This window comes from Perognathus longimembris, chromosome 10 (genome assembly GCF_023159225.1).
Source record: "Perognathus longimembris pacificus isolate PPM17 chromosome 10, ASM2315922v1, whole genome shotgun sequence".
In the NCBI taxonomy this organism is placed as follows: domain Eukaryota; kingdom Metazoa; phylum Chordata; class Mammalia; order Rodentia; family Heteromyidae; genus Perognathus; species Perognathus longimembris.
In genome coordinates, this window is record NC_063170.1 from 13,650,009 (window position 1) to 13,674,637 (window position 24,629).

The window sequence follows — 24,629 nt, forward strand, 5'->3', positions numbered from 1 at the left end:
AATAGCCCTAGCCTCTTCATGTTTCGACCGAACAGTGTGATGTCCTTTTATGAGCCATAGTCACTGACCACTGGACATATCCTTGTCTGTCTTTAAAATGTGCCCCCCCCCCCCCACCAAAGGAAAAATGACCTGAGCAGGGATGTGACTCCCTAGTGGGGGAGTCAGCTTCTTTGCTGGGACCAGTCAGGGTTTGGGGACCCAACCACGACGATGATTGTTGCAGCTGGTCGTCTTGCAAGTGGTAATCATACTTCAAGCTCTTCAGGGTGCTCATAGCTTAGCGGGGGCGTACTCGCCTCGGTCCCGGGACCCCAGCGTGGGCCCCGCCGGCGGAGGCGAGGCGCGGCGCTGCGCCCCTGGGCCGCGAGAGGCCGCCCGCGAGCCCGCGGCCGGGCGGGGCCCGCTCCTCCTTCCGCGGCGAGGCTGTCCCAGCGGCTGCCTGACCGTGCGTACCGCCTGCCGTCCCGCGGGCCTCCAGTCCCGCAGGCGTCCGCGGACCTCGCTGGCCCGGCGGGACGCGTTGGGCGGCGCGGCCTCAGGCGGTGGTGCGGTGTGGGAGGCGCGGAGCGGCCCAGCCCGGGGGCCGCCCCGCGCGGGGTCCTCGCGGGTCCTCTGCGAGACCGGGGGAGGGCCCTCTTTGTGGCTGCAGTTGGCAAGATGGCGCCGGTGGGGGTGGAGAAGAAGCTGCTGCTGGGTCCCAACGGGCCCGCGGTGGCCGCCACCGGCGACCTGACCAGCGAGGAGGAGGAGGGCCAGAGCCTCTGGTGAGGCGGCGGGCGGGGAGCGGGCCGGCCGGGCCGGCCGGGCCGAGCCGGGCAATGGGCAGACTCGGACGGGATGTGGCGGGCTGGGCCGCGCTGGGCCCCGGGCTGACCTCTCTCGCCTTTGTCGCCGCAGGTCTTCTATCTTAAGCGAAGTGTCCACCCGCTCCAGGAGCAAGCTGCCGTCCGGCAAGAACATCCTGGTCTTCGGTGAGCGACGGGGCGCTGCGCGGGGGCGCCGGGGTGGGCGAGGCTGTTGTGCTCCCCAGCGAGAAGCCTGCCTTCCTCCGCGGCCCCCGGCTGGGCAGCCGGACTCCGGATGGTGGGGTGCTGCCCTTGTGGAGAGCCCGGGGATGCTCTGTGATGGGGTGTTGGCTCATCCCTTAAGTCGCTTGGCCGCGACATCGCAGCCGGTGGCTTCTGTCAATGGAGGGCGTGAAGAAGGAAGAGAGAGATGTGGGAGATGGCGGGTGGAGAAGACAGGAGAAAGAGTGCTGGGGAGCAGTGCATACTTGGGGGTTTTAGAGACTCCGCAATCGACAGCGGGCTTGGGAGGCAGTACGGAGGACTTCCCTACATCACCTTTAAGGGTTAGGTAAGCTGCCCCTCACCTTAGGACTGTGTGTCTTAACCTATCCTGCCTCAACAGAGAAGTGTGGGTGCATTCGCATAACAAACCCATTTTGTGCAGTGAGAGCTCTGTGGGCTGGGCACTGAAACCGCACAGTCTTTAGACACTACACAAGATCCTCAGTCCAGCTGAGACAAGGGTGTTGGTGATTGTGCTTCGCGGTCTCTCTGAGCAGATTGTTGTGAGAGCATCACCCTGCGTGGTGCTGCTGAAAGGGGGAATTTGGGTCAGGAGTTTACAGACTGTTAGAAGCTTCTTGGGGTAGATGCTCATTAAGGTAAGTTGGGGGTACACTGTGAAAGACTGAAGAGTCAAAGCTCTTTCCTGAAAGTTGCGAATTTTCACAGACATTTTATCATACTACTAACACCTCCGGCTTTATGGAAATATTGCATTGGTAGCTTCCCTACATTTTGACGTCCTCTTGTGATGATCAGTGTGTAGGTTATACCAAACTGAACCCTTAGAGATCTTCAAAAAACTAGAGTTCAAGACTTCTAGAAATGAGCAGGGTGTGGTGGTTTATACCTGTAATTGCAGCTGCTTGGAAGGCAGAGATGGAATGATATACCCTTTGAAGCTGGTAAAGAAAAAAAAAATCAAGACCCTATATCAAGAAAGGAGCTAGGTAAGATGGTTCCAGCCTGTAATTTCAGCTAAGTGGGAGGCAGAGGTAGAAGGATCTGTGGTAGCAAAAGCAAGACTCTATGTAAAAAGTAAAATTAAAGCGAATAGGGTAGGATCATGGCTTATCTAGCAGTTTGAGGCCCTGGGTTCAAACCCCAGTACCACCAGAAACATAAAAAGCATTCTAGATGAATGTTTCAGAAAGATACCTCTGGCTGTGGAATGGTGGGTGGCTCAGAAAGAGCAAGGAGGGACTAAAGTTAGACTGACAGTGCTCACCATACTCTATATTAATATCCCAAGAAGACGACATCTGGTGGTTAGAAATGAGGTCTTTGATAGTTCCAGTAATGCTTAGAGATGCTTGTTGGCAGTGCTCCTTGATGTTTAGAGATTTTTATTTTTTATTTTTTGTCATTGTTGTTTGGTGAAGAGGGAAGTAGTTAGTTGGTTAGAGGGAGATGGTGGATGTGCTTGGCAATTACTGAGCTTACACAAAGAGTTTGGCCTAGATAATTATTGTCTTCAGTTTCCCAGCCTGCAGAATGCCTGTGAAGGTGATGTCCTAAAATCAAAGGTGAATAGCACCTGTTCTTATGATTGTGGGACAAAATTAGACTTTTAATTCAGAGTTTCCAACCTGAAGTTAATTGCATTTAAAGATTTCTTTTTTGGTGGTCAAAGTTTGTTTTGTGAGAAACTAGCCCCACCTTTTACTTTCACCTCTCCAAATGCATGTTGTAGAAATTATAGGTAGAGCCAGTGGGCTTGCCATATTTTTTCTCTTATGATGTATGATAGCTGCAAAAGAATGTTATTTTAGGGGTTGGAGGCATGGTTTAGGTCATAGAGTGCCAGCCAATGAGGAAAAGCATTCTTCAGATACTGAGTTTGAGTCCCAGTCTAGCACCAAAAAAAGAAAAGGAAACAAAATAACAACTTAAAAAACAAAAGTCATTTAGATCTTGAAATTTCTGCCTTTGTCTGCCCTTAACCCCTAGTCACTGTGTGTGTATGTTTGTGTGTGTACCAATATTTGGGGCCTGGGCACTGTACCTTAGTTTTTTCAGTCGAGGCTGGCACTACTTGAACCACAGCTCCACTTACAACTGTTTGCGGATTAATAGGAGATAAGAGCCTCATAGACTTTCCTGCCTAAGCTGACTTTGAACCCTAATCCTCACATTTTAGCCTCCTGAGTAGCTGGTATTCTAGGCATGAGCCACCAGTGCCACTACTAGTCACTCTGAAAGCAAAGTCTCCTTTGCTTATGAGAGTGAATGAGGCCTCAGCAAGTGACCTTTGCATGAGATTGGGTTGTTTTGGGCTTTTTTTTTTTTTTTTTGGCCATTTGTGTTTTGTTTTGGTGCTGGTCCTTGGGCTTCAACACAGGGCCTAGCCACTGTCCCTGAGCTTTTTGCTCAAGGCTAGTGCTCTACGACTTGAGCCACAGCTCCACTTCCAGCTTTTTGGTGGTTAATTGGAGGCAAGAGTCTTCACGAACTTTCTTGTCCAGCTCACTTTGATACAGGATTCTCACATCTCAGCCTCCTGAGCAGCTAGGATCATAACATGAACCACCAGCACCTGGCTTTGCCTAAGATTCTTAATTGTTCTTTGGGTATTATTCTTATCCAGAATAAATAGTGTATCTTTGTATTTATAGGTGAAGATGGTTCTGGTAAAACAACTCTTATGACTAAACTACAAGGAACAGAGCATGGAAAAAAAGGAAGAGGCCTTGAGTATCTTTACCTCAGTGTCCACGATGAGGACCGAGATGGTGAGTGAATTGATCTGAAGTAAGGGGTAGATGCAGTCCTCTGATTCCTACATGTCCAGACATTCTCAACATTATCTTAGAGCCAAAGGGAATAGATTAAATATTTGTGGTTTGCAGACTTGATTCACTTTGTTTTAAAGAACGTGTTAGTGGAAATGAGGAATGAGAGATTGCCATTGCTGTTGACTAGTTTCTACTTAAAAAGAGATACTGAAGGTAATGTTTCACATTCACATAAAGGCAATAAAAAGGGTTTCCAAAGGTTGGGAGTTTTGTGGACTGGTCAGCTACCATTGCAACTCCACCTGGTTCTACTGAAGAATCTGAAACTGATATAATTCACAGTGTAACCATTTTAAGCATTCATAGGACACTTTCTGAGTCTCTGTAACTGATTAGAAATGTACATATTCTGCTTTTTTTCTGGTGGACAAAATAGAGACTCCAGCAATGATAGTGTTCTCCTGTGGATAAGTTCAGGTTTCTGCCATTTGTATGTGACAGAATGATTAAAAACAAGATTAGTATGAGAATTAGATATAATTTTAAAGTAATTAAAGTTGTGAGAAGGATGGAATAAGGAATTTCAGTTGCAAATACTCTGTATTGCTTCCTTTATAATCTGCTAGGCTTTATAGCTTTTAATGGCTAAAATAAATTGTGTCTAGGTCTTTTTTTGTGTGTAAAAGTTATCTTTATAGCTTAAGATGAGGTATATTGATTAAGCTTATTTATATTTGCCTTAGCACATTTAAATACTGAGGGTTATGATAAGAGAATTATTATATAAGGGAAATTAATCCTACCCCACTGACACCCCATTTCCTTATTGGCTAAATTGAAGAAGCTTAATCAAGATTCTTTCCAGACTGGAGCTCAAGTGGTAGAGTGCTAGCCTTTAGGTAGCTGAAGAGCTTAGGGACAGCACCTAAGCCCAGATTCAAGCCCCACAACCAACAAGAACAACAACAACAACAAAAAGATTCTTTCCAGAACATCTCTTAAGAGCTGTTTAACCTGGAAACCTGTATTAATGCTAATTAATATAGTCAGTTGTTTTAGAACTTCAGGGATTTTAATCCTGCTTCCCTCCCCTGACTTTGTATTGCTAAACATTTCCTGAAGGACTTGAAAATAAGGTAGGAGAAAGACCTGATACTAAGGTTCCTATGTCGGAAGATCAGGCATAAAAGGTCCATTTAGGTCCATTAGAGTCTATGCTTGTAGAACTGGGACTCAGTCTGCTGACCCAGACCACGAAGACCTCACATATTTGCATTGCATTCTGGTGTCTTCCTGTCTCTGTAGGGTATGGTGTCTACTACAGGAAGAAAGTGGGCTTTGGAGCCAGACAGAACTGGTTCAGAAAGCCACTCCTTTAGTCAGCAACTGAGTTAATTAACCACCCTGCACTTCAGTTTCTACATTGTAGAGTGGATGTTGGTGTCTATTTTGTAAACTGACAGAAGAGATGTGTCAGGTATGAAGAGCACTTGAGATATTGTAATAGCTTTCATGCCTTTTTATCTTGTGCCTTTTGAAAGGACAAAACGTGATGAAGGTATCATAAATCCTTAGCCTCTTTTGCTTGAAGATGGCATATGCATATTTCAGGCCAAAGCATCTTGCTAATAACCCTGTTTACTTACCTTTAAGTACATGTTAACTTCTATTTCAGATTCCTTTAGGGTTACTGTAAAACTTTTTTGGTTTCTGCATTTCCTTTTGATAGAAGAGTTGCCCTTGTCTGCAGTTAATTATATATCATTCAGTCTCAGACTTTTTGATTGTGTGTCATGACTGGGATATAAATATCCATTTCACAGGCATTCACTCACTTAGAGAAAATAGTCTCTGGCTTTACTAGGTTTGTAGTAGGACATGATGCATCAAAGGACCTCTGCTTCCAGGGTTAGGGGATGTGTCTAATGCTAGAAGGGATGTGTGTGACCTCTGAGCATGTGTGTGAGCACGTGGGGATCTGTGGCAAGAGAGACTGAAAAAGGGACCATGCCAGGTGGTGGGTCAGCATTCAAACCCTTGGACTTTCTGTATATAGTAGTATTTTTGAAGACATTTGCAGAATCCCAAACCAAGACTAAATATATTAGAGCTTGAAAATATAACTAGATTTATCTAAAATGCTTATCCTTATGCTGTTAAAATTATGAATATGCATGTATAGCATATTAATGAATTGACTATATCAAAAAGTTAGCCAAGGCTGGGAATGTGGCTCAGTGGTAGAGTGCTGGCCTAGCATTCATGAACCCCCAGGTTTGATTCCTCAGTACCACATAAATAGAAAAAAAAGCTGGAAGTGGTACTGTGGCTCAAGTGGTAGAGCAAAAAGAAGCTCAGGGACAGTACCCCTGCCCCAAGTTCAAGCCCCAGGACTGGTTAAAAAAAAAAAAAGTTAGCCAATATATGATGTTTTAAAATTATGTTTGAATTTATTGCAAGAGAAGGTAATGAAATGGTTGATATTCTTTTTTTTTTTTTTTTTTTTTTGGCCAGTCCTGGGCCTTGGACTCAGGGCCTGAGCACTGTCCCTGGCTTCTTCCTGCTCAAGGCTAGCACTCTGCCACTTGAGCCACAGCGCCGCTTCTGGCCGTTTTCTGTATATGTGGTGCTGGGGAATTGAACCTAGGGCCTTGTGTATCCGAGGCAGGCACTCTTGCCACTAGGCTATATCCCCAGCCCCTGATATTCTTGATAACATGTTCTCTCAAGATATTTTTTACGAGGCAAGCACTCTTGCCACTAGGCTGTATTCCCAGCCCTCAAGATATTTTTTATAAAAAAATAGTTCTCAAGGAGGCTGTCTTAAATTCCTAAAACCATCCTATTAATTGGGAAGAATTATCTTCTGTAGTTTAGTCATCCACATAGCATTTTGGAATCACAAGCTTCTTTGAATTTACCATGTATACATCTGTGAGTATATGCCTTAACATTTTATTATTCTAGAAAGTAAAAGACATAAAATGTTAGAGAGACTAGCATGAACCACAGTGTACATACCATCACCTGGCTTCAATAAATACTAGTTCTTGGGCCCCCCTTTTTTAAACACAAGGTGTTACTATGTAGCCCAGGCTGGCTTCAAGCTTTCCATTCTGTTTCACCTGCACAAGTGCTGGGATTACAGGTATCCTCCACTGTGCCTGTCACTTGATCAATTTTATTTCAAATGTATTTTCACCCTTTTGCTTTACTTAACACTGGATTATTTTGATGCAAATTTTAGCTATTTAATCATTTCATCTATGTGTATTTCCATGAGACTGGCTAAAAGATAAAATCATGACTAGAAGATAAACCATGCTATTAGAGTAAGCATAACTATAATCCGAATGCCAGTCAACCAACAATTCCTATCTCAATTTATATAAGTAGTGATTTTATCTTGACATTTAAATACAAAGGTTCCCAGTCCTTGGGCTCATTCATGGTGTGTGAATGCACTACTTCATAGGGCTGACACAAGAAGGGCTTATTTACCCATGGGCTCTTAACATTGCTTACTGCTTCATAGATTATTGATGTGTAAGGACAATGGATTATTTAAACTGTAGTAGTATCTTTGGTTCTTATTGAAAGCTGATTGCTTTCTCCCTTAGATATTGCTGAAATCTTAGTTGTAGAAGCTTCCTGTATTATAATAGTTTAAAAATTTTAGGTTCATCAGGCATTAGGATCTCGGATTGCTGTCCAGTGACCATTTGGGCCTTTTGGACTAGGATTCATGTTTATATACTGTGTGGAGTTCATAATGTTCCTAATGCTGCTCTGGTGGCCATGCTAGTGGCCAGTTTTGGGTGGTAATGTAGATTCCTTTCTTTTCTCAGATCATACACGTTGCAATGTGTGGATTTTGGATGGCGATCTGTACCACAAAGGCCTGCTGAAGTTTGCAGTTTCTGCTGAATCTTTGCCAGATACCGTGGTCATTTTTGTTGCAGATATGTCTAGGCCTTGGACTGTGATGGAATCTTTACAGAAATGGGCTAGTGTTTTACGTGAGCACATTGATAAAATGAAAATTCCGCCAGAAGAAATGAGGGAGCTGGAACGGAAGTGTGAGTGAAACTTTTCTTTTTTTTTTTAATTGGAAAGCTCACTAATCTGAATAATTGGAGTCCACCTTGCCTTTTAATCTAGAGGCTTCCCTTTGCATAGAGTTTATATTTGTTTTTCACTATTTCAGAGTTGCAAAAAGTTTTCAAAGCACTGTTATCTCAAGTTTCATAGGTACAGAAAACTAGTCAATACTCCTTATTTTCATCAGTTCTGTGTTAATGTAAAAGTTCTCTCACTTCCTAAAAGGTGGTCTGTTCCATGTGTCTTCAGACTTTTGTCTTTATCTGTCTGTTGATCTAGTTAGCATCAGGATGTAGGGGTTTGTTGTAGTCTGCAATTTGTTATTGCTGTGACGAAATACCTGAGAGAAACAATTTAAAGGTGGAAAGGCACAGTGGAGGCAGAGATCAGAGGATCAAGATTCGAGGCCAGCCCAGACAAAAATATTTCATGAGACCCCCCCCACCCCATCCCCATCTCAACTTTACGGGGCAAAGTATGTGCTTATCATCCCAGCTTCCAGAGCAACACAGTGGCTGAGCATAGTGATATGTTCCTGTCGTTCCCAGTAACATGGGAAAGTGCAAGTAGGAGGTTCCATTTAGGTCAGCCCAGGCATAAAGTGAGACCCTGTCTTGAAATTAGCTGTTGGGCAAAAGGTTGACAGGTTGACCCAAGGGGTAGAGTACCTATCTGGCAAGTGTGAGACCCTGTGCTCAATCTCTAGTATCATTTTTTTTTAAGTAAGAAAGGCTTATTCTTGCTCAGTTCCAGAGGTTTCAGAACTAGTTAGTTCACTTGGTCATTTCTGGACATTGGGGGAGCCATTGCATCTTGGTAGAAGGGTATAGTGGAAGAAATCTGCTCCACTTATGGCCACCAGGAATCAGCAAGGTTGTGGGCGGGGTCTGGGGATGAGATATATCCTTTAAAGGCATGCCCCCAAGTGACTTTTCTCCTTCTAGTAGGTCCCACCTCCTAATAGCCATTCAGGTAAGAGCATGCCAGTGGATTGGTCAATTGATGAGGCTACCACCCTCATGATCCAGTCACTTCTCAACAGTTCTACCAGCTGGGACCAACACTAGTCTTTGGGAGCATTTTATAATCCACATCTCCGGAATTCCATGCAGATCCTTAGCATTCCATGAAGGCCTCATGTCTCCTTGTGGGAAGTTTTTTTTAAAAAGCACTAGTTCATTAGTTAGTTCATTTGTTTATTGTACTAGTACTGGGGCTTGAACTCAGGGCTTCTGCTCTCACTTGGCTTAGCTTTTTTTTCTCACATAAGACTGGTGCTCTCTACCTCTTGAGTTATACTTCCACTTCTGCCCTTGGCAGGTTTAATGGAAATCCTCAAAAAGATAGCTCTTGCCAGCTATCAGTGACTCACACCTAAAATCCTGGCTAGTCAGTCTGAGACTCGGAGGATCAAAGTTCATAATCAGCCCAGGCAGAAAAGTCTGTAAGACTGCTATCTCCAATTACAACAAAAAGCCAAGCTGTAAGAATGGCTGAAGTGGTAGAGTACCAGATGATCAAGTGTACGAGCAAGTACAAGGCCCGGAGTTCAAACCTGAGACAAATGGTGCTTAAGAAAAAAAGATGAATCTTTCATCTCCTTCCTTAGCTCATTTTGGAGTCCAGCAAATAAGATTATAGTCAGGAATAGGAAGACTATGTGGGGGAATAGATCATTAGGTGAGAAGCTATATTAAGATAAAGATAATCTGAGTCCTTTTGAAAACAAATTATAAAAGGAAGTTTTCTTGGAGGTGGAAGTTTGGCTTTTTTGTTGGTTCATATTTTGTTCAGAAGCTTGTTTTTCCTTTCCCTTGCTTCTGTGAAGTTACATCAGCTTCTGTCCCTTTGCCAAGGAAATGGGAGGGATAAGGAATAGAGCAGCATTAACAGCAGCAGTCCTCTTGGCCCGGACAGGCAGGGCGGGTTCTGGCTTAGTCCCATAGGATGACCTCACTCCCTTTAGTGAATTAATGAGGGCTCTGGGATATGGCATACTTACTGGTAAAAGGGTTCTGAAACTTAGATGTGCTTTTCAAATTAAACTTCCTACTGTTATGTCTTCCTGTCCTGTACATCTCTGTCCCATGTTAGCTAAAACGGCATTTAACATCTCATTGTTTGGTTTGCTGCCTGTGTGTGGTTCCTCAGTCACCTGCATGTGTGCTGCAGTGATTATTATGCAGTTCAGCCCATCTTTGTTCAACCACTGACCTTTCTAGATAATGCTTCTTTTTCCTCTGAAATAGAGACCTTAAAGACCTCAGATTAATAAATAAATTACAAAAAAGACCACTCAGAATAGTTGTGAGCTACACATAGTTTCATGTCCAGACTAGTGAGCTAATACACTGGTGACTTCAGTTCTCTGAATCTGTTTACTTAGAGTGATAGCCTTAGAAAGATTTGTTAAAGTATTAAAAAGAGAAAAATCGAGCCAGGTGCTGGTGGCTCATGACTGTTATGCTAGCTACTCAGGAAGCTGAAATCTGGGGATTGTGGTTTGAAGCCAGCCTATCTTCAAGTAAGAAAGTCAGAAGTGAAGTTGTGGCTTAAGGGGTAGCCTTGAGCACTAAAGCTCAGGGACAGCACCCAGACTCTTGAGTTTTAAGCCCCAGGATCAGCCTTTGTGCACACACATACACATACACATACACACGCACGTATACACATGCATGCATTCACGTACTGTTCTGTTGGGAATAAAGCATACAAGAGCTTGTTCTTGTGCAGCTGTGTCATGAGACACTGAACTTATTTTCTTATCTTAGTCTATGTTACTTAGGATTAGATTTGCTGCATGCAACACAAAACCAAAGACAGGTATCTTAAATGAATTTGAGTTTTCTCTTGAAAATGAATTCTAAATGTAGTTTGAAACTAGGAAGGCATGTCACGGACCCTGGCTCCTTTGTGTTTACTGCTCTGTCATTTGCTGGGTGTGGTTCTCTTCCAGTAGCAACAGAGCTGTAGTCTCACTTCTGAGTTCTGAATATCAGTATGATAAAGAGGAAGTTAGTGTTGAAGGGCACATGCTAGCTGTCTCTTAAGGAGGATGGGAAATGTAGTTTATCCTACCTGGTTATACTTTCTGAGTAGGAGGGTTTTGTTCAATTAGGATGAGAAAGAGAATAAACATTGGAGCTCAAGCAAACGTTTGAACCCTGTCTGTATTTCTTGACTTAACTTTAGGTTAACTTTCTGAGGGCCTCTACTTTTACCATCCCTTGTCTGAGATGTTTGAAATGGTAGTCTTGAGCTTGCCTGTTGAAGAAGTGCCTTTCAATAAAGTAGTTGCTCTCTTTTTCAGGGGACTCCTGGTTTCCAGATAATGGACTTTTAAGTTTATTGTTTTGAGTGAGTGAAAAGTCATTGTCTTACTAGTTCTAGTCTGCTGAATTTGGTAAAAGGCGAAAGATTTATATGATCTGAAGAGAAACCAGAGTATTAGTCTGCTGAATTTGGAAAGTTAGTCATTGGCCAATCTTTCTAAGTTAGATTCCCCAGTGGTCCAGGGACATGATAGTTGTTTGGCTGCAGGAACCGTCTGAGTGAGAGGGAGAGCAACCCCTAGGGCTGCCAGGAAGTGATACTTGTTTGTTGGTTAGGCTTGCCTGATTCATTTCTGGGGCTTCTTTTATTTATATGAGCCTGTAGAGTCTTCTTAGGACTGTGGTGGTGCATGGCTGGTGAAGTGGGAGGAAAAGGATAAATAGCATCAAGGTGGACACCTTGGAACCTCTTTTCAATACCCACTGCATTCTAATGCTACAGGGAGCACACATGGGCTAAACCTCTGCAGTACCACCATCCCCAGATCCCTAACTACAGACAGCCACATGTGAATGGGAAGTTTGTCACACAGGCTGCTTATGTTTTGTGCTTGTTGGTACCTTTTTCAATTTTCTAAAGCTATTATATATTTTTATTTGTATGTGTATGTTTTTATTCTTCTTCCCCTGTAGTTATGAAAGACTTTCAAGACTATATTGAGCCTGAAGAAGGTTGTCAAGGTTCCCCACAGAGAAGAGGGGCTCTGAACTCAGGCTCAGAAGAAGAAAATGTTGCCTTGCCTCTGGGTGACAATGTGCTGACTCATAACCTGGGGATCCCAGTGTTGGTGGTGTGCACAAAGGTGTGTCCAAGGAATTGTAAGTTTGGCTGGGTTTGGCTAGTGAACAATCGCCATCTGAAAGTCTGAGATGAGGTTTCCTCCCAAGGGAGGATTGGGCTTATAATGGTATTTACTAAGGTAGACTGAATACGTTCTTGGTAGGACAAATTGTTACTGCTGCCGTTGGAAAGATAACGTTGGTTCATTTGTGACCCAGGTTGATCTCTGTGGTGTACCTTTGACTTAATGTACAAACTCAACTAAAAGTTTTCTTCCATCAGTTCATCTGGTCCAAACCAGTGGTGAAAAATAGAATGATAAGTCAGAATAGAACAATGAGGTGTGTGTCCTACATAAGGGAAAAAAAAGTGGTTTTAAAACATTTTGGAAAATCAGTTACCAGTGGCTCATGCCTGTAATCCTAGCTACACAGGAGGTTGAGATCTCAGGGTCGTGGTTTCGAAGCTAGCCCATCAGGATAGTTTGTGAGACTTATCTCCAATTTAACACCAGAAAACTGCAAGTAGCACTGTGGCTCCAAGTGATAGAGCATTAGCCTTGAGTGAAAAAGCTCAAGCCCCATGACTGAAAAACAAAATAAGCCATATTGGAGCTGGTGTTGGTAACTCATGTCTGTAATTCTAGCTACTCAAGAGGCTGAGATTTGAGACTAGCAGTTCAAATCCAGCCTCAGCAGGAAAGTCCATAAAACCTTTTTTCCAATTAACTACCAAAAAACTGGAAATGGCACTGTGGTTCAAAGTAAGCACTAGCCTTGAGTGATAAAGCTCAGGGACAGCAACCAGGCCCTGAGTTCAAGCCCCAAGACTGGCAAAAAACAAACATTGGGCAGCTGGGTGCTGGTGACCCATGCCTGTGATCCTAACTGCTCAAGAAGCAGAGATCTGAAGATGGCAGTTCAAAAGGCACCCCTCACAGGAAAATCCATGAGATTCTAATTAAGTGGTAGGGCACTAACCTTGAGCAAAAAAGCTCAGAGACAGTGCCCAGGCTCTGAGTTCAAGCTCCAGGGCTGGCACACAAAACAACAACAATAACATTGGGCTTCAAAAGTACTCTTTCCTACCCAGAGCCACCCTGTTGCTTAACTATGGGTTGTGCCCATCTCTTGTCCTCTTCTTAACAAAGGAGCCATCTAGTGCCACGCACAGCTATGCACAATGGACTAATCTCCTGATGCCACCTTGTTGGACACAACAACTCAGGTGATGAGGCATATTATATCTGCACTTCGTAATAAAGAGACTGAGGCCCAGGATGAAAGAAATAAATGTTTCATTTCCTTTTACCTTCTTCTAATATTTGCAACTTTGCCAATGGCTTTTTTCTTTTATTTCTGAAGCAGGCAGAGAAATAGAAAAGTGACTGTTGTCTTTGTTTTGTCTCTGCAGTGTGATGCAGTGAGCATCCTGGAGAAGGAACATGATTATAGGGACGAGCACTTGGACTTCATCCAGTCGCACCTACGGAGGTTCTGCCTCCAGTGTATCCTGTGCTGGGCCTAGGGCTATGGGCTTCCCTCCAAATGAGGCATCTTCAAAGTCTCTTCCAAACCCAGAGTATAGCCTTCCAGGGAGAAATTGTGTATATTTTTCTATCAGTTTTATGTTTTTATTATACTGGAACTTAGGCATATTATCTTACCCTTATCTTTGGTCACTGTTTTATGTCTCTATATACCAAAAGTTTTCATATTAGAAAGTGATTACATAATTATGTTATTATCAATTTTACTATGCTCCGAAATTTTTTTAGACTTTGCTTTTATTCAGAAAGTTTTAGTTACCAATTTGGCCCTTATTTTAGGTGCTATAGATGTCTCTCTCCTCTTTGTTCTACCCATGAAAGAGATACCATGTCAGTAGTCTCTTCTATCTTGTTTTTTAAAAAAAATCCAACAGCAATTGGTACCATATTCCTACAACATATAATAGATGATAGGCTCCTTAACTTGTTGATACAATCTGTTCATTGTGATGCTGGGAAAGAATTCTCAGCCCTGATAGGCTGAGAATATTTCCCCAACTTGCTCCAGATTCACTAACATTGCTTCTTAGGAAGCAGCCTAAGGGAACAGGACCACTGTTTATGTGTTAAATAAGCCAACTAACTGTTTGGCTTACTAATAGCATACTTCTATGCTTTTTTTTAACTTGGTTTGTTGTCTTCTTAGGTTTCTAGGGTTGTTGTTTTTTTTGGTTGTTGTTGTGTTAATCTGGGGCTTTGAGTCAAGCCCAGATACTGCCCCTTAGCTTTTTTTGCTCAGGGGTGGTGTGCTGCAACTTGAGTCAGCTCTACTTACATCTCTCTGGTGGTTTATTGTAAATAAGAGTCTCATAGACTTTCCTGCCTGAGCTGGCTTTGAACTTGGATCATCAGATCTCAGCATCCTGAGTAGCTAGGATTGCAGGCTTGAGCCATCTGTGCTCAGCTTTAGTTTTTAAATTTTTGATACTTTGTTACTCATATTGGAGTTAGTAGTATTTAAGAAGGTAGTAGTATTTAAGAATGGTACTTGTATATAATGCATTGGTTTTTGTCTTTGGCAGTCAGTTGGTTTTCCTTAAACAGATCAATTAGATGGAGCTGCCTTGATTTACACCTCAGTGAAAGAAGAGAAAAATCTTGACTTGTTGTATAAGTACATTGTTCATAAAACATATGGTTTCCACTTTACCACACCTGCCTTAGTTGTGGAGAAGGATTCAGTTTTTATGTGAGTTCTTCTTTTTATAAAGTACATTTACTATTTGTGTCTTGCCCTTTCCAGTGTACCTCCTGTCTGCCTTGTGCAGTCAGTTCTCCTGCTGCCATGGGGCTCAGCTCAGACTAGACCTTGGAGAGGTGGTGGATTACACAGCTTTCTCTCTGTTTCTGGATTGACATATTCTGCCTGTCAGAGTGGGTGGCATGGTCATTGAGAGCAAGTTGCAAACAGTAGCAAGCCACTGGGCACTTAGTGTCAACTGGTGAAGTACTGGCTGGGGACAGGGTTGAGGTACAAAAATTTCATTTTGGGGATATAGTGGTTTGGGCTGCTCTGTACAGTGATTCCAAGCCTCCTCCTGCTATTCCAGTCAGTATGGGTTTTGGCTGTTCTGAATATTTTTATTTGTGGCATTTCACATTTAGGAAGCCACTTCAGTTGATTGTCCTGTCAGAGACCTTGGATACCTGTTTTCCAGCATTGGTATCTCTATCTAGAGAATCATGTTGCTGAATGTATAAATAAGTGATGACGCTGGTCTGGGAGAGTATGTCACAATTACATTTGTCTATTCAGCAAGCCATCCTCAGCTCACCTGTAGTACTCCGGTATTGGGCTGGGAACACAAATGAATTAGATGTGGTCTCTGCTACAGAGACTCTAGAGAGCAAAAGAGGGGAAAAGCAACAGGAAGGACAAAGAATGTGATACTGAAAGATACATGGATCTCAGGCAGACCTAAAGAGTGGGATGGGCAGTCTTTGAGAGGCTAGAAATGTGAGACCCATGCACTCCCCAGGAAACTGAATAGGTTATCCCTGGCAGATTAGAGAACCTCTGGCAACTCATAGCTGCTTTGGAGAGTCCTCCAGGGCAGGCAAGCAAGCCCAGTGAGCACTCTGCTTTTGGAATCATTCACTACCCACATCAGTAGGATCTTGTAAAGCAGAAGAAGCCAGGATCCTGGTGGAATTTGAGGCCGATTTGGGATGCAAAAGCATCTTTGGGCTTTTGAGGGCATCAGGACTTGTGGCAGTGTCTCAATGATGCCCTCTCCTTTGTACCTTTAGGTCTTTTGGTAGTTGCCTACATGAGGATTGGTAAATTCAACAGGCCATTTAGGGAAGCCTGCTAGCTGTACACCTTGTTGTCTTTTTTTTCCCCCCTGGTTGTGGGGCTTGAACTTGGGGCCTGGGTGCTGTCTCTCAACCTCTTTGTGCTCAAGGCTAGCACTCTTCCACTTGAGCCACAGTACCACTTCTTGTTTTTGAGTGGTTAACTTGAGGTAAGAGTCTCATGGGGAGTTTTCTTCCTAGACTGGCTTTGAACTGTGATCTTCAGATCTCAACCTCCTGGGTAGCGAGGATTACAGACATGAGCCACTGGCACCTGGCTACCCTTTTATCTTTGGAGTTGTGGCCTGGAAGTTGTATGTAAAAGGCTCATGACAATAATCAGTTGCTATCTTTCTGAGGATCTTGAGTTCAAAAGCATTCCACTCAGGATGTGCTACAATTGCTACCTTTAAGAGTGTCAAGTAGGGGGCTGGGAATTTGGCCTAGTGGCAAGTGTGCTTGCCTCGTATACATGAGGCCCTAGGTTTGATTCCTCAGAAAATGGCCAGAAGGGGCGCTGTGGCTCAAGTGGCAGAGTGCTAGCAGCCGTGAGCAAAAAGAAGCCAGGGACAGTGCTCAGGCCCTGAGTTCACGGCCTAGGACTGGCCAAAAAAAAAAAAAAAAAGCGTCAAGTAGAATACTAGCAGAACATTAGTAGACGTTGAACCCTGAAGCACTCCTGTAGGAGCCTATAGGCTTCGTATCTATGATATGCAGGTGGTGGCCCTTTACTCCAGGACATTAGAAGAATTAATGAGCCAATCTATAACTGTTATTAGAAGAATTCTCAGAGACAGCCCACGAGAGGGAAGCCCCCAGGCTAAAGCCAAACAGCAGGAGGCTCCTCCTGAGTCCTGTCCTTGGTGTTGCTCTTCATGCTCCTCTCAAAACAGAACTCCATTGTGCTCTTGCTTTTGTAGGTGGAGTTGTGGGAGGAAACCATACACTTCCAGCAGTGCAGCATGTGGTCTCATACTGACTCCTTAGGGGCCTAGAAGTCCCTGAGCTCTATATGAAATAGGACTTGCTATTCTAATTAATGGATTAGCTTTTCGCTTATGTGCCCAAAGTGGCAAGCCACTGCCAACTGATATAACTAGATCTGTGAGAGAGAACCTTACCCAGGAATCCTTTCTAATCTGAAGTAGGCTCTGAGTGCACTGGAACATAGTTCCAGAAAAAGCAAGCTAATCTGCCTCTTTGCCTTTAGACCTGCAGGCTGGGACAATGAAAAGAAAATAGCTATTTTGCATGAAAACTTCACAACTGTGAAGCCAGAAGATACATATGAAGACTTTATCGTGAAACCTCCTGTGAGAAAGGTATCCAAATCAATCATTTTAAGGTATTGGGTGGGGAGTAGTACTGGGGTTTAAACTCAAGGCCTCATGCTTACTAGGTTTCTACCTTTGAGCCATGCTTCCAGTTCTCTCTCCAATAAGCCAGGGGTTTACACTTGTTTGCTTGTACTAGATCTTACATTATTTAATTTGAAAAAAAATAATTATCTGAAGGTCTTTTTTTTTTTAGATTTTTAAATGAGGTCTGGCACAGAGTGAGAGGTGTGAGTGCTGGCATACCCACATACCATTTAGTCTTTACAGTGCTGTTGCCACTTCTGGACTTGCTAGATCCCCTCTCTCTTAGGATCTCTCTCATAGGATCTCTTTGGAGACTGACCGGAGAGGTGTTGTACCTGTCAGATTTTAGAGTGTCAGTTAGCTGCATGCCATAATAGGTTTGGGGAGATGGTCTGTGCTAGGCTAGAAAAATGTAACCACACTCTAAAGAACGAGTCCTTAGAACTATATTGAGGCACAGACCAAGATTCTTGGAGCATGAATTTTGATAGTAGTTTGGAAGTGTTCTTGACCTATGGCCACAGATGTGTGTGTGTGTTACTTTACAGCTGGTCCATGACAAAGAGTTGGCAGCGGAGGATGAGCAGGTGTTCCTAATGAAGCAACAGGTAAGATGACCAATGAGATTGAACAGAAGCCTCCTCATGCATGGAATTGAATGCCCGTTCCAAAAGTGGGGTTAGGGCTGTCTGCATGGGGTCGGGGCGGGGGGGGGACGACTCACAAGGAGCTTGAAGCTTTACAGAACTTGAGACCAGTTGTCCTTGTTCCCCTTTTCCTGGGACCGGTAGGGTTAGAACACCTGCCTCTCTCTGGATACCTACCTGCTTTGCACATGTTCCTTCAGAGATAGGCTTCGGATCTTTTTTATAAAGTTCCCTTACACTGGAAATTTTGGGGTTCTGATGACCTGGCCTCACTGCTGTAATTTCACATAAACACCACTCAGCCCAGTGCATATAAGCAGGTAGTGCTTGTTTTGTAGGCAAAGAGACTAGTTTTCCCAAGCTGTCACTTCTCAAAACAAACCCAGTCTTAAATTTCTCTCTCTTATACTATTTGTCATGGGTCTGTCTGAGGTTATAGACACATTATGGGAAATTTTGACAGTAACCCCCTCTCCCCCTGTGCCTCAACTCTTCCTCCTTTCTGTGCCCTGTATGTTTCCTTAGTTTCAAACACGAAGTATCTTTTTCACCATATATCAAGCTACCGGAGTAAGAATATTTTGCATTTATAGTATAAAACGAGATTTGGTTGTTAATGGCACCCTCTAGTGGAGTACTAGGAGTGAGATTTTTCTCCAGAACTCAGACCTCTGCAGGCCTTGGTTAATGGCCAGTTTGTCCCTCTCTTTGCAGTCACTCCTTGCCAAGCAGCCTGCCACGCCCACGAGAGCCTCCGTGAGTACCATACACCAAACAGGGTCAAACTACATGCCATTACTTGTGACAGCCTATATTTATGGGCTTTCCTATTTCAAAGGCAGTTGGTCTCCCTGAAGGCCCAGGGCCAGGAACATAATAGAATCTCAAGAAATGTTGGATAAAAGACTACATCTGAGAAGCGTAAGCTGCCTTGTTACCTTGTCAGCTCTTCTTTTAGGAGAAACTGAGGTCTAGAAAGGAACTGAGCTGATAGCATGCTCCCAATACTGCACCCTAGACTTGGAATATATCTTGCATTAGTATGTCTTCATATTTGGAATTTTATTTCTGTTATTTTTATGTGTGTTTGTGTGACCTGGGCTGGTTTTGGACTTAGGAATCCCCTGCAAGAGGACCTTCTGGCTCTCCAAGAACCCAGGGCCGGGGTGGGCCAGCCAGTGTGCCCAGTGCCTCCCCAGGCACATCAGTAAAGAAGCCGGACCCAAACATCAAAAGTATGTATGTTGTTCCTGGGGCAGAATTTACTCCTAGGCCTGAGCCCTTCAGAGGTGGCTTGGTCTTTCAAGTGAAGATCTGGAAAAGCTGGGGCTATTCCCTTTCCCAAGGAAGAGCTGCTTTCTACACTACCGCTCCCAGAGGAAGAGGTTCTGGCAGAAACCAGACCAGGGCCTGCTACTACATTGCAATTGGTGGCCCATGTACTTCCTTTGTATAGAATCTCAGACTCTCGAGAAAAGAATGTGAAATAGAAAGTTACTTTAAAATGTATGTCTTGAATCTTTAGTCTATAGTACTACTATTTACAAATTATGGGAATAATTTTCTCTTCCATTGCTCTTGTTAAGCTAAATTGCTTACTTAAGCAGCTGTTATCTTAGCACCTTATTAATAATCAAGGATATTGGCTGCAATAAGACCATCAAAACAAAATTCTGTAAACTCTTAGATGTTTGAGCATCTTCAGCTTAGCAGATGAGCTTATTCATAAGGGCTGTGAGTGTAGAGGGCTTGTAAAGCTTTGAAAAACACTGCCCCAAGTGGAGGCAGTGTGAAACACAGGTTACTTTTATGCCCTATTAGGTGGGAAATGTCGTAAATGTATTTCCAATTAATAGTGCCACTACCTTAGTAAGCTTCAGCGAGGTGATGTGTAAGGAGTCATAAGCATAATGTAATGGGTAACCTAGAAAAGTATAGCCACAAACAGCTAATTCCAGGATGAGATAGTAGTAGTTGTCCAGTTTGGGTAATGTCTTTTTTTTTTCCTTACTGTTTCCTTAGATAATGCAGCAAGTGAAGGAGTGTTGGCCAGCTTCTTCAATAGTCTGTTGAGTAAGAAAACAGGCTCTCCTGGAAGCCCTGGTGCTGGTGGGGTACAGAGCACAGCCAAGAAGTCAGGTACAGAGGGGCCTTCGGAGACTTAGGACCCTCATGACTGAGCAGTGCTAAGAAAATGGGGAGGCAGACAGGAGTGCGTGCCTTCAGCTGACCTGCAGACTCTCAGTGTTCTGAACAACTACGAAAGGAAGCAGATCTGCACTTTAGACTGAGCAGTGTACTGCGCTTTCCGTGGGGTTGCCTTATAACCATGCAGGTTTTCCTTGGCACATTTAAAGTGGGACTTAATGTACATTCAGGCTATTGGGTAAGTCAAGGTATGGCCGAAATCATACATGTGATAATGGTGTGGAAACTCTCCACTAGAAGTCATGGTCTAGAGCATACCATTGACATTTTATTTATCCTACTTAATTTTATGTGATGCTTTAACGGGATTTTGTACTGTCTTATTGGAGAGCATTGTCTCTTCCCCCATGATCTCTTGCTTGTTACACTCTATGGCCATTCACTCACCTGTCCTTCCATGGTGGCTGGTGGGGCAAGTCTGTCATGGAGGCCTCTGAAACAATTAGGAATTGCGCATTTTCTTAGAAAGCTGGAAGAAGTTTTATTTTTATAGTGCTAGGGCAAACCATGGCCCTGTGCATGCTAGGTAAGCAGTGGCTTTGTTTTTAGTGTTCCATTGGCTATAAGGTATGGTAATACAGTGTTTTCTCTAATTGCTATTTCTCCAGTAGCAGAGACTCTTAAGAAATCACTTTATCCTCAAGACAACTTGAGCTCTAGCAGCAACCAAATTCTTAAAGACACAAAGTCTGATTTGGTAGCCTGGTGGTGTCCTAGTATTATTCTCTTAGCAAAAATAGGAGTCATTTTCCAATTCCTGTTAGTGTTTGACAACACAGAAACAGGATTCCCAACTCTGCAGGACTGAATGACCTGGCCTTGGTCTCCTCTTACTGAAACATAGAATTTCTATGAGTTAGTCTGGAGTGTTGGAATTAGAAACAAAACCTGAGTACCTGTTTCAGCCAGAGAAAGTGTTTGCTGCATGCCTGAAACTCATGACCACCTCCAGGGAGATAGTGAGAGTGCATAGGGGTTGGTACTAGAGGATGAGAGGGTTTGCAGACAGGCCCTTTTGTTTGGCACAAAGGCATCCATGCCCTGCCAGGGTAGTTGTGTAGTTGAAGAGGCCTAGACCGATGACATTTGCAGTGAAGAAGAACTGAGTCAGGGTCTATCTTGAGATCCTAAGGGGGGAAAAAAAGCTTTTTGCTTTTGAGATTACTATCAGTACAGATGATCACAGAAGCCTATGGTTTTAACTATTTCTTTTTAAATTCTTTTCTCACATTGCTGCTTTGCTCCCTCCCCCCCCCCTTTTTTTTAAGGACAAAAGACTGTGTTGTCAAATGTTCAGGAAGAACTGGATAGAATGACTCGAAAACCAGACTCCATGGTAACAAACTCTTCAACAGAAAATGAAGCCTGATTCTCCTTAAAAAAAAAAAAAAGCATATGTCAAATGACCAAATAACTATGTATATTGATCTGCTAAGACCATACTTTTTCTGATATGGCACATGCTATCAGTTTTTTGGGGTAGGGGAGATGAACTTTAAAAAACAAAAACTTCATTGGCTTGACCAAGTGCGAAATGCACATTTAAGAAGGGGTACATGTCAGACCCCTTGTTAAGGATGACCCTTGGACTCTTGGGCATGTGGCTCTCATGAGAAGCAAATTCAGCTGGGTTTCTGAAGCAGAACAGAGAAAGGGGGCCCACTCTGAGGGTGGAGCAGACAAACCAGGAAATCATTGATCAGATAGTGGTTTGACCAGGTTGCAGTTAGCAAATTCCCTTGTTCTTGGAAAGCAGATTAAGTAGCAGAAAGTCCAGGCAAGAGAAGATTTTTGAGAAAGAGTGACAGAGGTATGGTGGGGAAGCTGAATGTTGAGGGAGGTGAGGAAGGAGGCGATGGGCGGGGTGTTAAGAAGTTCTATCTTTGATAGAAGTTAAGTAATCATTGTTTAAGACAAAATTAGAAACATTTCCAAACTAAGCACTAAGCAAAATGGGATTTAGACTTGTTCTGAATGCAAGCTTAACTTTTGGAAAGTGTGTTAGGTGCAGGGTGCCTGAGTCAAGTGGAGCCGTCATGAGTAGAGATGTCTGCCACCCAGATATACCTACCTGGCCCAGGCCATGTCTTTGGGGAGCAGCTGGCCCACAGGTGTGCATTGTGGGGCAGGTAGTTGCTGTGGGCTGTGTTCAAAGTCAACAGATAGAAGATTAGTTTACTTTGATTTGTGTTTTCTTAATAGATCCTGCTTTTTTTTAAGTTAAATTTTTATTATTACTATTATTGTTATTTTTATGACCACAGGCTGGCCTACTGATAAAAAATGGGTAATTGACCTCTTGTTTTACCATGGTGCAATGTACTACAGAAAGTGGGGGGACATTTTTAACATCATTGCATTCTGGCTAATTAGCTTACACCAATCCCTGCCTTATAGTCTGTGGAAACCCTCAAGGAGTTCCACTGATGCAAAAGGGTCGTTGGTGTCCTAGCTCCCTGGTCTGATCAGAGCTGTCAGATAAGACAAGTAAGTGTGATGTTTTATATGGAAAATGAAAATGATTCATTTCTTTCATGTTTTCGTAAGATACATCTTTTTTTCTTGTGGAAATGAGTTTCAGGCATCTCCCATTTAGGGTATATTCACATACATTGTCATGTCACATCTCCACTGTGTGAATGACTTCTGTGGATTTGAAATGGCACTTTTAATTTTATATATACATGACACAGAGCATGTAAATGCAAACACTACCCTGAATTTAATGTATAAAACTTTTGTTGTCAAACCAAGGGGGAAAAAACCACAGTTCACTTATGTGGAGTTTACTTTTTTATATAAATGTTCGTTGTACTGTGTCCCAGCATAACCCCCCTAATGTTCTTGTTTGCATACCATATCCCACTGACCACTAATTTAGTACGGGGCATAACGTGCATAACGTAACATCCCATGTTGTATAAGAAGACTCCTAAACTATCTTGCATTGCTTCTATAAAGGTCTGAACACTGTTAATGAGACAGCTGAGTATTTATTTGCCTTTCTAACAAAAAAAAATGTTTCTTGTGCCAGATTTATTGTTGAAATACATTATTTTTCAGTTTTTTCTCAAAACATGTCGAACTTTTAGTTACTGCGTTTCTTAGGTGATGGTGACAGTAAACTGTGGAGTGAAGCTGTGCTGTGGCCAGTGGATGCCTTATGGTTTGTGTCCACACTGTAGGTGGGATTACTTGATCCTTTTGTTGAATCAGGGGCAAAGTGAATGACCTCACTTACAAAGATGAAGGAATTCTTGGAAAGGCACATACCTAAGGGCAATACAGTATGGTTTAAAATTTTAATGAAAAATTTTGTTTTTTTATCCTTTGAACTGAAAAGCACTTTTTGTATGAATATAAAATGTACTAAAACTGATGAAGTGCTAAGACACAGTCTTACAAAGGAAGGTTTCTTGGAGATCACTTTTATTCTCATGACAAGTAGATGCTTCTGGTGTCAGAAGAAACTGATACACAATTTCATGTTCTCTGTGGTTGCCAAAGTCTACCAGCCTTTGGGAGCTTCCAGGTTCTTTTTGGGGGGGTGGGTAGAAGGAGGGGAAATAAATTTTGTTATTTTAGACGTTCAAACATTGGAACCAAAGGCCAAATAATAAACAGCCTTTACTTTTTAAAGTAAAATTCATTTTATTTACAGAATACATTTGTATGGTAGACTGTTAAAAGACAATTTTGTTACTATTTATCCACATTATAGTGGTTACATCTGCTGTTTGTCTTTAAAATAGGAAAAATCAAAGGAAAATAAGCCCAGCCTTGAATATGTGGCCCAAGAAAGGGCCATGAATTGGTCTCTCCTAAAAATGCAACAGTTATGCTGCTAAGTTATTTTGTTTTATTTGCACTTTTGATTGGCATTTTAAAATCAGTATTTAAACTGAAGACATTGTGTTTTATTAATTTAACGAAGTTGAAGGTGAATGCTCTGTACATCATGACCTTAACAATGTTGATGCTGTAAGTGAAGTTCACTGTCGTCTCTATGCTAAGTTCATTGGTGTTTTTAACTTGAAATTAGGACTGCAGATGATTCCCCACCAGCCTTAGCCAAGGGGTGTGGCTCTCTCCAGGCACAGTATGCAGTCATGTGGAATTGCTTTCTAGTGCTGGAAAAAAGAAAAAAGAAAAGATGTCTCTAATTACTGGCTTCAATAAACACGAATCCAGACTGCTTACCAGTTTTGGTGACTTTCATTTTGGTAATTTTTCCCTCTGGAGATCCATTGTCTGTTGATCACACGGAATATCTGGTCATATTCTAAAAATGTGTACCTCTCACTTGAAATTATCAGTCTGATAAAGGAACACATTGTATTTATTATTACTAATTTTTACCTTCAAATAATTGTACAAAGGAGTTGCAATCTAACATGTCCATTCATGCGCACAGTGACTCTTACTCACCCCTTTGATTCTTTCCCTCCCACCTAGTCCTCCCCCATCAGTCACCAAGTTGCCTATTTCCTTTTTCTGTTATGACTATTAGTCTGCCATCCATTTTTCCCCTCTTCCAGTCCCTCCCT

At 42.8% G+C, this 24,629-nt stretch overlaps 1 protein-coding gene and 1 long non-coding RNA gene across 3 annotated transcripts; one reads left to right on the top strand and one right to left on the bottom strand.

Moving 5' to 3' along the window:
* Positions 1–541: 541 nt before the first annotated feature.
* Positions 542–24,279, top strand: Dync1li2 (dynein cytoplasmic 1 light intermediate chain 2). Of its 2 annotated transcripts, XM_048355417.1 has the most exons (13): positions 547–767; positions 901–974; positions 3,689–3,805; positions 7,657–7,887; positions 11,875–12,044; positions 13,436–13,529; positions 14,625–14,760; positions 17,077–17,188; positions 17,776–17,835; positions 18,589–18,630; positions 18,992–19,109; positions 19,897–20,013; positions 21,351–24,279. In XM_048355417.1, the coding sequence occupies exons 1-13, from the start codon at positions 661–663 to the stop codon at positions 21,449–21,451; spliced, it is 1,479 nt and encodes a 492-aa protein (XP_048211374.1). In that variant the 5' UTR covers positions 547–660; the 3' UTR covers positions 21,452–24,279. The 2 variants fall into 2 exon arrangements, with proteins under 2 accessions (XP_048211375.1, XP_048211374.1); XM_048355418.1 differs by lacking the exon at positions 18,589–18,630 and having other exon boundaries at positions 542–767.
* LOC125358337 lies at positions 8,633–10,418 on the bottom strand. Its single transcript, XR_007212298.1, has 2 exons — positions 10,203–10,418; positions 8,633–10,171 (listed from the first exon to the last, which is right to left on the bottom strand). It is a non-coding gene; the product is annotated as an uncharacterized LOC125358337 (long non-coding RNA).
* Positions 24,280–24,629: the final 350 nt, after the last annotated feature.

Excerpts from the sequence above, each read along its gene's own strand:
- Dync1li2 (XM_048355417.1), top strand. The coding sequence starts at position 661 with ATGGCGCCGGTGGGGGTGGAGAAGAAGCTGCTGCTGGGTCCCAACGGG. Across the intron at positions 18,631-18,991 it reads CCACGCCCACGAGAGCCTCC|GAATCCCCTGCAAGAGGACC; the intron begins GTGAGTACCATA and ends TTTTGGACTTAG. Across the intron at positions 20,014-21,350 it reads GAGCACAGCCAAGAAGTCAG|GACAAAAGACTGTGTTGTCA; the intron begins GTACAGAGGGGC and ends CTTTTTTTTAAG.